The 12821-nt window shown below is 49.4% G+C and overlaps 1 protein-coding gene and 1 long non-coding RNA gene across 5 annotated transcripts in view; one reads left to right on the top strand and one right to left on the bottom strand.

Moving 5' to 3' along the window:
• Positions 1-5042, top strand: part of Scube1 (signal peptide, CUB domain and EGF like domain containing 1) — a 121960-nt gene extending 116918 nt beyond the window's left edge. For 3 of the 4 annotated variants that reach the window (XM_039079288.2, XM_039079290.2, XM_006242092.5), the window contains one exon: positions 589-5042. In XM_039079288.2, coding sequence (XP_038935216.1) covers positions 589-741 — 153 coding nt within the window. In that variant the 3' untranslated portion in view covers positions 742-5042. The remainder of the gene's footprint in view (positions 1-588) is intronic. The other variant, NM_001134884.1, reaches the window with a different exon arrangement.
• On the bottom strand, positions 1626-12698 carry LOC134479949 (uncharacterized). The gene is made up of 2 exons (XR_010053902.1): positions 12570-12698; positions 1626-11396 (listed from the first exon to the last, which is right to left on the bottom strand). It is a non-coding gene; the product is annotated as an uncharacterized LOC134479949 (long non-coding RNA).
• Positions 12699-12821: the final 123 nt, after the last annotated feature.

The raw sequence follows: 12821 nt of genomic DNA, 5'->3' as shown, positions 1-12821 counted from the left end.
TAGACTGTCTGTCCTCCCTCCAGTCCATGACAAGCCACCTAGGAGATGGGGACCCCAACCTAGTGAAGTACTTGGGCTGAAGTCCTCAGTCTCCCTCTCCCGTCTGTGAAATGGCTCAATGGACGGTGTCTTAAAGTCAGTGGAGTCTACCTACTGCCATTGGGCTTAGATTCCTTCCTCCTCATCCTGCCCACTGCCCTAAGAAGCAGGACACTGTGTCTGTCCTAGAGGGCAAGCTGTGACTGTCACGCAGAGGCATAATCCCAAGGCTCAGAGGATCTGGCTGTCACTGAATGAAACCCGTGCTGGTGATCCACCTTGATATGGTGGCCCCAGCTCGTCCTCTGGACGGTAGGAGCACTCTCCACCTAAGGCAAACAAATAGGGGCCACATGCCTCTGGCACACCCTTGTTCAGCAGTTGCCTTCTATTCCACCAGATGGCGCCGGGGTGCAGTGATGGTTTGACAGGCCCGAGGCTGGCCGGCTGCCCTCAAGTTCCTGGTTCCTCCTGGAACTGCCATTTAGTTTAGGTAGGAGCCAGGTCCCCTGCCAGTGCTCTGTCCCACAGTGTCCCCGTGTCTTGCAGGACAAGAAGCTGATCAAGGCCCTCTTTGATGTGTTGGCACACCCACAAAACTACTTCAAATACACAGCCCAGGAGTCAAAGGAGATGTTCCCCCGGTCCTTTATCAAACTTCTGCGTTCCAAAGTGTCTCGGTTCCTGCGGCCCTACAAATAACCAGCCAGCTGTCCTGCGTGGGGACAGTGGGAACCAAGTGGGAGGGGAATGTGCCTTCCCTCCACAGCACGAGATGAAAGGAGGCTCCATGGGCCTTCAGGCTGCCTTGAGAAACCCATGATACCTGCCTCTGGCAAAGCCGTCCAGCCTGGACCACCCCCATGGAAGGCCTAGACCCAGCACAGACCCCTTGGTGGGGCTGCCACTCCTGGGTGGAAGCAGTGCTTCAGAAAGCCTTCACCTACCCTCTGCCTCCCAGGACACCTAGAGTACTCCCTCCTGAACCACCGCAGTGGGATCTGCCTGGGCCAGGACATACTGTCCCCACCATGTGGGGAGCAGGACGACTGTGCCCTTGGCCCGATCCGTTTGTTGAGAGAGAGGAGTGTGTCCAGCTCCCTGCAGGCTCTGGAAAGCATGGGCCATTGTCACCCACACAGGGCCAGGCCAGGGCAGGAGGGGTGTGTGGTGGTGCCATCTGGGGAGTTGATAAGCCTGTGCCAGTGCCTGTGGAACCAACACACCCTGCCAGCTCTTCTGGGCACAGCCGGGTCATGGAGCTCAAGGGACTCTGTAAGAGATGGAATAGGTCCTCCAGGAGAGGAGTCCACGTGCTTGTGCTTCGCCTTAATAGACCATCTAAAGAAGTTCTATATATATATATATAAATATATAAATATTAAATATATTCACTTCTCTATGTGGGTGGGTATTTCAGAAGGGTTCTCCTCAGCAACTGTAACACTAACCACTGTTGCCAGCCTCCCCTGGTGATTAAACTGCGCCTCCCAGCGCTTGCCACCTCTGGCCCCATCCCCCATCCCCTCCCCCCGCCCCCCCCGCCCCCCGCCGGCCTGGGGAGAGCACAGAGATATGCTTGGACATGCCGTTGAATGTGACTTGTTGAGGACTGGACTAGGTGTTGTGTTGAAGCATTGACGGGGTGCGGGGGGGAGGGTGCTTCACAAGCAACATCACCACTGTCAACAGAACACAGTGGAAAGCACCCCCACCCACTGTGGGTCCTAGCGCTCACTGACTCTGCACTGTGCGTGCAGGTCACCAGAAACAAGGCCTTCCTCAGGGATGTGCAGGCTGTCTTCAGAGCAGCCCCCACTCTTTACTGCAACAGGAGGAGAAAGCAAGTTCCGGGAGAGGAGGCCTCCAAGGCAGAGGCTATTAGGAGCCTCCCTGACGCCTCCCAGTCTCTTAAAGAGAGGAAGCCTTGTGTGGCCAGGCTACACGGCATCCCACTGGCTGGGGAGTCACCCCATCACACAGAGGCCTTGCCTGTGCCTCAGATGGCTTGCTGCCAGCTGTCAGATACACGTAGAAACTGGTCTGTATTCTTCAAATTAATGGATATTAGAACTTGGAGGAACATGGGGGAAATCTCAAAATGAACTCCAAGGTTTCCTGGTCTCCAGCCCAGCCAGCCTGATGGCATAAATGTACTGTTCCGGAAAACACATGTGGCTCACGGAAGACTGAAGATGTGTGAGCCGGCAAGCCAGGCCTGGAGAACCACAGCTTGATGACAGAGCACATCTGAACACAGGCTTGGAACTCAGGGAGAAGCTATGGTTACCACATGGGGCCACAAGGCAGAAGGGATCACCAGTGGCCATCACTCTTTCGTGGAGCATGGCAGGTGGACTTTCTTCGTCTGGTAGAAAGGTCAGGGCCGGCTGCCTCTGCAGTTTACAAGCCCTGCAGCCCAGCTGTGCCAGGGAGAAGCTCTCTTCATCTTCAGTCGGGCCACTGGTCCTCCTCAGTCCCGCAGAATGAATGCAGCAACACTTACTGTCTCCAGGGAAACCACGCAAACAAGGACACATACGGAGGCACACTAAGAAGGAATTACAGGAATCAGTTCAAAAGTTATAGCGGCCAAGAAGTGATACAAGGTGTCATCTGCAAGTTGGCAAACAGGAAAGCCGGCAGTGTTCAAACCAGAGACACTGAGTATCTGTGTAGATAGTTTGAAGGCCTGAGCCAGGAACACTATGTGGGTCACTGCCCTACCACATCACAAGAAGCATTTGGGGGCTCAGCCCTGCCCGGTTAAGTTGGCATATCAAATTAACCCACTTAAGGGCATCAAGTTTAGTTTTTAATCTCCCAAAACCAAAAACATCAGAAAGAGTCCTCACATTCACCTTAAGTCTTGCCTACAACCCCTGAGTGGTTTTTGGCAGTTGCCACCTGTGTACCCATTAACAAACCCAACTATGTCCTCTCTCCAGAATGCCCACCCCCACTGTGGCCACATCATGCCCAGTGTCCCCCGGGTAGGAGCAGATACAGTGCAGACCAGGCTCCTCAGGCTTATGACCGAATCCTTTTGTATCTCTCATCCCCACCCCCAAATAATCACCAAAACCTTGGCACCTGGCGAAGACTGAGGGGCCTGTGTCTCTCCCTCCAGCTTCATGGTGCACAGTCCCCTCCTGGTAGAGCTTCGTACCCAGGCAACCTGAAGACCTTTATGGAGGTGAGAGGAACACCAGCTTGTTCCCCGGGTTCCAGGAGATGGTCATGATGTGGGACCCGGAATTGGAGGCACTCCAGCAGAACAGCCAGGAAGCCTCCCTGTGTCCTCAGTACCTCCTGGTACTTGTCTTGGAAATACCCACACGAAGGAGGAGATGGACCTGCACGGAAGGCCAGCGCAACAGTGAGGCGCACCGTCTCCCACTCCGAATGGGACCTTTAATTGTCCTGGCCACTTGTACTGGTTACAGAGCCCTGTGGTTATGGCTACACCACCCTTCTCACCCTGACTCCATCCCCAAATCTCAGGCAACACCATCAGCGGGTACTGCCTGTGGCACCCAACTCCTGTCACACTAGCTACCGCTGGTGACTACTTTCCCAAACCCTGGCTCCCCCAAGGCCGTCTTTCCTAACTGCCTCCCTACTTTGAGTGGTCCCATGCTCAAGTGCACACTACAGCCCAAGGTGGAGGGACACATTGGCCACTCTTCCCCTCCTGCCGTCTGTTAGTTTGGAGCACACAGATGAAATACATGCCTAGAAGTCCCGGTTCAAAAGCTTTACTGGGGAGCCTGCATGCCCACCGCTGGCTTCTACAGAAGGAGGCCCTGGCTGGTCCAGCTTGGGTGGATCCTAAAGTGACATGTGGAAACTGTGTATCTTACAGAGTCTCCTCTCGTCCCACCCCTCAGCAGAAAAAATACGGGCCTAAAATGAGTTGTGTCACTCAGCAAACATTTCCTGAGTACCTACTGCATGCCAGATGTCTAGAAAGACTAACTGGGGAACAACAAGGTCACAAACAACCTACCTGGCACAGCAGCCTTCTGCTCGTCTGCGCGACCAGGATAGAGGCCGGTGCGTCCTTCTTGCACTGGGAAGTGTGACTAGCTTGGCAAACATTTACCTACTTCACCAAAGATGCGCAGAGTGATATAGGTCAGCCCTGCTGCTCAAGCGGGCAGTGCCTGGCTGGTGCCATTCAGACGGAGGCCGAAGGACTTGTGAGCAAAAACACAGAAACGGCACAAAGAGCTCCTCTTCAGGGCAGGACTCAAGAAGTCAAAACCTCTGTCAAGGTTCAGGTGGGGGACTCCTCAGGGTCCAGGTGATGTGGCAGAGCCTGTGCTCTCTCCCCAGCACCTTGTTTAGACAACCATCAACAGTAGGCTCTCGGCTGGCTGTGGCCTTCCCCAGCCTGCACCCAGCCATGCCAGTATAAAGGGCTTGACTGGAAGCTCCGAGCGACCAAGTAACGTGGCCATAATGAAGAGTGGGGAGCTGGAAGCGTTAGCGTTGACTTTGGTGACATTCCACCTTTCCAAACACACATTCAGAGGAAGGATAAACTTGGCACCTCTTGATCCATCCAGACCAGTCACCATCCAGACATGAACTGTCACCACCACTTACGACGCCTGCGAAGACCGCGTGGCCCTCAGCCCCGCACCTGAGAAAAGCACAGGGTCTGTCAGCACAAACAGGAAGCAGCTGGTCTTTTAAGCAGATCTGTCAGAAACCACAAGCTTCGCCAAGTCAGAGCCACGTGCATCCAGAAGTCATCCACTCTGCTCAAGAGACCGATGCACTCCTGCACCTCAGTCTTCGGCCCGGGGGCCCCACACATTCGCAGTCTGTCCAGACACTGGGTGGCAGTCCTAATGCACAGTGACCAATGTCCACATAACCTCGTTTGCCTTCCAGCTGCTCAGATATTCAAAGCTTTTCTCTACCATGTTTCCCCCGATGCATGTAATTAAACACTTGTGAAAATCACTTTGATAATAAACAGGGAATGAGCCCAAGTGATGTTCATTTCTTATTTCCTTCAGAGTTTGCGACCGAGGGTATGGGAAAAGCTGACACGATCCAAAACAGGAGGGAGGGAGGGAGGGAGATTGGGAGGAAAGTAGGACAGGCGGGTGAGCCTTGAACTTTTGATGCTCTATTCTAACCAAATAAATTCCGGGAGAATATATTCCTGGTCTTGCGATAGGAAAGTTTTCTTAATTTTTTTGTAAAGATTTTATTTTTAATTACGTACTTATGTGTGCCTGTGTGTGTGTGTGTGTCTGTCTGTCTGTCTGTCTAGCTGTGTCTCTGTGTGTGCATGAGCACATGACTACATTGTTGTCAGAGGCCAGAAGCAGGTATCTGAGATCCCGGCGTTAGAGTTACACATGATGTGGGTACTGGGAACTGAACTCAGGTCCTCGGCAAAGAGCAGGACATTCTCGTTGTGCTATCAGCCCCACCCGAGAGATTCCTTAAATGCTCAGTATTAGTTCCTGTCTGGCTTCCACTCTCAACCTGTAGGTTATACCCCTTCAGGAGTTGCATATCGGCTATTTACATTACAATTCAAAACAGTGTGAAAATTAGTTATGAAATAGCAACAAGATAATTGTGTGGTTGGGGTTCACCACAGCATGAGGAACTGTACTGGAGGGTCTCAGCGTTAGGAAGGCTGAGAACTACTGCTGTATATAATATGTCTACTGCTGTATATAATATGTCTTGATCATATCCAGGCCCCTTCAAGTCCCCTTTTGCCCCACCTAGCATATCTTCCTCTCAGCTTCATGTCTGTCTGTCTGTCTGTATCCCATTGAGTCCAATTAATGCACCCATATGTGTGGGACCTCTACTGGGACACGGGCAACCCACAAGTGACCATGCCTAAAGAGAAGTAGCTCTCACCTCCCCAGCAGCCAATGACTGCCAGTAGCTCCTGAGCTAACGACTCCCCTCCCCCACCCATGATAGCCGTTGAACTGGCTTGATCTGGTGCAGGTAGCCACAGCTGCTGTGAGCCTGTGTGCACAGCCAATCTTGTGTGTGCAACAGCCATGCCATACCCAGAAGACAGAACTTCACAGCTTTCCTCCTCACCCTCCGGCTCGTACATTCTTTCCACACCCACTTCCTCGGGTGTTTCCTAAACCTTGATGGTGGGGGAGAGGTCTAGAGATGTCCCATCCATGGCTGAGCACTCAACAGTCCCTCACCCTCAGCACCCGGACAGTGGGATCTCTCCACCGCAGAAAGCTGTACCCCAGGGCTGAGAGCGGTGCAGAGCTCTGGGGATGAGCACAAATAGCTCAGTGGTTTGACCATGGATAGCACAGCAAAGCCAGTCTTGAAAAAAGAAAAGGGGGCTGAGGGATGGCTCTGTAGGTAAAGTGTTTGCCTGACAGGAGTGAGACCAGCCCTCAAGTCACCACCACCCACATAAATGTGAACTCCTAGTCAAGGCCTGCCTGTGATCCCAATCAACGCTCAGGACTTGGAGACATGGGGACCCCTGGAGCAAGGGACTGGCTGCCTGCAAGGCCCTGGGTCAAAGTGCATGTGCATCCACACACATATGGAAATACCAACTAGACACATAGGAACATGCAAATGAGAACTAGAAAAACAAACGTTTCATAACAGAACATTGTTTTCAAATGTCAAAAGCAAGGAGTGGGCTGGAGAGATGGCTCAGTGGTTAAGAGCACTGGCTGCTCTTCCAGAGGTCTCGAGTTCAGTTCCCAGCAACCACACGGTGGCTCACAACCATCTGTAATGGAATCCAATGCCCTCTTCTGGTGTGTCTGAAGACAGTGACAGTGAACTAACATACATAAAATAGATAAATAAATCTTTAAAAAAAAAAAAGCAAGGAGTATATAATTCAATGAAACATACAGTCCTGTCTGATAAGAGGATTTTTCTCCCTTACAGGGTTTCTCTGTGTATTCCTGGCTGTCCTTGCTCTGTACACTAGGCTGTCTCTGCCTCGTGAATGCTGGGACTACAGGCATGCATCACCACTACCTGGTTGCATTTTTTTGTTAAGTACATGGAACTGTTAACCATCCTACCCAGTCTAATTATGTTCTTCCTCTGGGGTTGGACCATGACTGCCACCAGGGTTGCTGGTAGGACCAGCCCTGGGTTCTCCTGCCTGCAGCTGGCAGTCTGTCTGGGTGAGGTGTGGATGGAAACCTCATGCGTTCAGCTCTGTGGTGCATGAGAAGCCCATTTGCTGTGTGCATCTCAGCACCACTCCCAGTACACAAACCTTCTTCAGGGAAGGAAGCCATGTTCCAGATGTTCATGATGTAAGAGACTTTATTAGTCTCCCCCTCTCTCTCTGTCTCTGTGTCTCTCTGTGTCTCTCTGTCTCTCTCAGAGGTATGTTGATTATGTTGATTAAATATACGTACATTCAGTGGCTAAATAAGGAGGGTCACTTGTGAGCTGAACCTGAAGAGTGATGAAAATCAGCCAGGTTTGGCAGACAGGGGCCCTTGGTAGAGAGCATCAGGATGAACTTCTGCAGGGAAAGGTCAGTGTTGGGGGAAACTCCAGAGGGCAGAGAGTAGCAGGGAGGCTGGAGAGGGTGCACAGCAGGGACTCTCAGTGGAGGTCATATGTAGCCTTGAGGGGCATCCTCTGTAAGCAAAGTGAGGCAGAGGGGCAGACTCAATCCTAAGAGGCTGAGGCTGTCTCAAGTGGGACAGGCAAAGGGTCCCGACCTTTCTGAGAGATGAAGGTTGAGCCTGTAAGGGAAGTAAACGCCATTGAAATGATGTCGCTCATGGGAAGAAGGTTTCTATGGTAGATATAAGAGAAAGCCTAGCCAGAGGCATCTAGAAGAGTCGAGAGTAGCCATGGCTACCTCTCAGAGAGAGGGACAGGGAGGGGAGTAGGCTAGCCACCAGCCAGAGCTCTCTCTCCATCTCTCTGGAGCAGAGGGGGAAGTGGTGTGGAGGAACCTTGCCATTTAAAGAGAGGAGTCCTGGGGAGGTAGGAGAGCCGGACAGCAGAGCAGCCTGGGAATAGCACAGTGTGGACAATGAGAAGGGTCGAGAGTCTAGTGTGAGAGAATCATATCATGAGATACATGTTACTAGGAACCAGAAGAGCCTTGGGGGGTGAGGGAGCATGGTCTTTGATATGTACCCCAGCCACAGGTATATCTAAAAGCAAGGGAAGACCATGGAAGTGGCTCCTTGTGGCAGTCAGAAACCTGTTTTCTGAGGAATGCTGCCAGCCACCCTTCTATAGTCACTGACCTAACAGAGTACATTTAGACGGGCTAGGGGACACACACACACACACACACACACACACACACACACACAGAGCTACCAGGAAACTACAGCTATTTTTGTGGTTTGACTGGGAGCACGGTAGGTTTTTTTTTTTTGTTTTGTTTTGTTTTTGTTTTTTGTTTTTTGTTTTTTTTTTTTTGGTTCTTTTTTTCGGAGCTGGGGACCGAACCCAGGGCCTTGCGCTTCCTAGGCAAGTGCTCTACCACTGAGCTAAATCCCCAACCCCGGTAGATTGTTTTTTGATACCTGGGCATGTTGTTTCTCCCCGTGGAGTAGGATAGACAGGCTGAGATAATCTTTTTTTTTTTTTAAGTTTATTTATTATATATAAATAAACTGTAGTTATCTTCAAACACACCAAAAGAGGGCATCGGATCCCATTACAGATGGTTGTGAGCCACCATGTAGTTGCTGGGATTTGAACTCAGGACCTCTGGAAGAGCAGTCAGTGCTCTTAACCACTGAGCCATCTCTCAAGCCCCTGAGACAATCTTTTTTTTTTTTCTTTTTTCAGGAGCTGGGGACCGAACCCAGGGCCTTGCGCTTGCTAGGCAGTGCTCTACCGCTGAGCTAAATCCCCAACCTGCCCTGAGACAATCTTTAAGGCTAGGAGCTATCACCTAATGTGGCCTGACTCAACTCCTCATGACCTGAGGCCATGAGATTCCACCATGGTGTTCTGCCGCCACACAGGCCCAAGGAAACAGGGCCAGGAGACCATGATCTGAATCAAACTAAATGAGGTTTGACTTGGACCGGATGTGATATGCTTAGGTCCTAATTTTGTTCTCACTTTTACTTTTTCCATTTGGTCAACCATAGATAAAATTTTATATATATATATATATATACATACATACACACATATATATACACATATATATACACACATATATACATACACATATATACACACATATATACATACATACACATATATATGCATAGATACACATACATAAAACATCAATAAATTATATATTAGTTATATAATATATAGTATATAAATGTATATATAATAATATAAGCTCAGCATAATAAACTCAGCAGTTGATTATGAGTCAGTCGAACAAAGCACATATAACAAATTTAAGATCACATGTCCACCACATATTGCTAAAGTTTCCTATATGTGGCAGATCTGAGGCAGACTCTACTGTCGATCAGTTTTAAAAGGACTCGTTCACACATTTCATTCTTTGTCTCACAAATATCTGGGAGTTTCTGCGTTAGGCCGCAGCAAGAGCTGGCCGAGGTAACAAAATCTCCCATGACCTTGGACAGCAAACCTCATATAAACCAAGAAAGCAGACAGGAGGAAAAGAATGTACGTGTGATACAAAAGGCACTGCCTCTCCGAAGAGTGAAGGAGGCAGCAGGGGCTCATTCTGTCCATAAAGACACAAGGACAGCTGGACATATCTGCTGAACATGACCCAGGGGACTGTTATCAGGAGTGGAAATTATGGTACCTCCTTTCTCAGTCAGAGATCTGACAGGACAAAACAGAACAGAAAAGAATCTTAAAATCAGAGGCCAATCAAACCATTTTTACATGCCCCCAGACCTGACACCATGATGCAAAGCACCATTCAGGCCGTACAACTGAGCATATAGACAGCACCACCAGCCAAAACGAAAACAAAAACCATAGTTCTGGAAAAGTCTCTATATCTATAATCTTGCTTTTGGCTTCAGTAGTTCTGCTTCTGGCTAACTGTTCATGCTGACAGACAGACAGACAGACAGACAGACAGACAGACAGACAGACAGACAAAAACCATAGTCCGGCCAGGTATAGTGGCTCACAACTTTATTCCCAACACTTGGGAGGCAGTGGCAAATGGATCTCTTGTGAGTTCGAGGCCAACCTGCTCTACATAATGAGTTTCAAGACAGTTAGAGTTACACAGTAAGACCCTTACTGGCGGGAAAGAAAAAAAAAAAAAAAACACCTTCAGCCAGAATAAAGTCTGAATACAAATTGATTCAATTTACTAGGTAAAACTGAGGGAGGATTCTCCAGGAGCCAGAAAGAGGCAGCTGCGATTTCCCAGCCCAGAATGGTGCTACCTACCCTGGGGGTGGAGGCAGATAGCCACCCCTAGGCTATATAACTGGAGTACCAGAGGTAGTGATACTTGCCAGTCATTGGAGACAGGGATGGAATCTTCTAAATTGTGCTTTATTCATAGATTCAGCCATCAGAGAAGGCAGCATCGGATCCTTAAAGGGGGCTGGAGAGGTGGCTCAGTGGTTAAGGGCACTGGCTGCTCTTACAGAGGACTGGGATCCGGTTTCCAGCACCCATATCTGTTCACAAACATCCAGGTGATCTGACACCAGGAACTCCTAACCTCTGCTGTGGTAAGGTAATTCCACCAGAGAATACACAAATGCTCTTAATGCTGAATAGAGAGTGCATTTCTGGCCGGCAGCTGCACGGGGAACTTCCCCAACTCATGCAGCCCCAATCCTCAAAGTCTGTCTCTCTTATGCACAAAAACCACATTCTGGTTAACTCCAATTAGCAAGAAGCCAGAAAACAAAGTTAGAACACGTAGAGATTTTCCTGGATCCTGGATTAGGTCTCTGATGGCTTAAGCCTTTGTTCCCATTTGGGCTGATGTTGCAGCCTGACAGATGGGTTTTAAGGTCACAACGTTGCCTCTAACATGGCTTCAGTTGTGCTAAGGTCTGAGGTACCAGGCACACATAGATACACATGCATACACACAGACAAAACACTCGTACACATAAAATACATCTGTCTTAGTTATGGTCTTACTTCTGTGAACAGACACCATTACCAAGGCAACTCTTTTATAAGAAGTTTTAAGAGTATTTAAGTTTATAAGAGTATTTAATTGGGGTTGGCTTACAGGATTCAGAGGGTCAGTCCATTATTATCAAGGCAGGAGCATGGCAGAGTCCGGGCAGGCATGGTGCAGGAGGAGCTGAGAGTTCTACATCTTCATCTGAAGGCTTCCAGGCAGCTAGGACAAGGGTCTTAAAGCCCGTACTCACAGTGACACACCTACTTCAACAAGGCCACACCTACTCCAACAAAAGGCCACACTTACAAATAGTGCCACTCACTGGGCCAAGCATTCAAACTACCACATACATCTACTGAAAAAAATTTACACTACCCTTTATCTCATCTCCATCTAGCAAATTATGTGAGGAATGACCAGTGCAGTCAGTGATTGATTTTTGAAGATTCGTGGATATAAGAGTCTATGCATACAGTTAAGGGGTGTGCCCGTGTACAAGTGGAGTTAGAAGAAGGTATTGGGTATCCTGATCTGCCTTTCTCTGCTTAATTTTTTGAGGCAGAACTTAGGGCTCACTTTTCTTGGCTAGACCGGAAGCCAGAAAGCCCTAGAACTGGGCAGCTGGGGGTGGTAACTCGCATCTCTCATCCCAACACTTGGGAGGCAGAAGCAAACTGATCTCTGCACTTGTGGAGTAACCCTTTTGATGGTACACCCAGTTATCACAACCTCTGAATTCAATGAGGCATTCCTAGAAGTGAGAAGGCTACTCTAACCCCTAGAAGGGTGTGTTAGCCTCTGGGATAGAACTCAGATCCCCACACGGTGGTGCCTCCCAATGCTTGGCAGGTGGAGGCAGGAAGATCAAGGGTTCAAGGCCAGCCTACGAAACAAAGTGAGTTTCTTGATCAGGTGAGTGTGAGCTGAATGAAACCCTGAGGCAAAATGAGATGGGGTGAGGGCATGATTATGATGATGATGATGATGGTGGTGGTGGTGGTGGTGATGATGATGATGATGATGATGACAACTGAGCCCTGGGAAATGGCTCAATGGTAAAGCATTTGCTGTGCAATCTTAATGACTTGAGTTTGAGCCCTGAGACCTCATAAAAGTGGAAAGAGAACAGACTCTACAGTGTTTTGTTCTTTGAGTTCCACAAGTGCACTATGACATACACACACACACACACACACACACACACACACACACACACACACATACACCCCAAAATAAAACAAAACAAAGCTGGGAAAATGGGAAAAGAGAGTTAACTGCTCTTGCAGAAGACCCGGATTCGGGTCCCAGCACCACATGTGTAATTCCAGTTCTAAGGAACTGCCTTCTAACCTCCACGAGCTATGCACTTACATACACACTCACACACATAAAATAATAAAAATTTTTAAAACTAAAATTTAAAAATATATTTCAAGTGAAACAAAATTGTAACCAGCGCAAGGAGGAGGACTCTTCTGTCTCTTCCAAGCCCCGTCTCCATCTCAGCTCCACCTGCTCCCTGGACGATCTCTCCGAGTGTGACTACCTGTGGCGCAGTAAGCAGTGTTCCCAGAATGCCCCGCGGCAGGCCCGGGATGAATGGGGAAAGACACGCCCCAGCGCGCGTGCGCACACTCGAAGCCTCGCAACCCAGGACGCAGGCGCGCGCGCACCGTAAGCTTAAATCCCGCGGTGGGCGGCGCCG

Source organism: Rattus norvegicus, chromosome 7, assembly GCF_036323735.1.
Source record: "Rattus norvegicus strain BN/NHsdMcwi chromosome 7, GRCr8, whole genome shotgun sequence".
Taxonomy (NCBI): Eukaryota; Metazoa; Chordata; class Mammalia; order Rodentia; family Muridae; genus Rattus; species Rattus norvegicus.
Note: the sequence above shows the minus strand (reverse complement) of the source record. Positions and strands in the feature narration are given on the sequence as shown.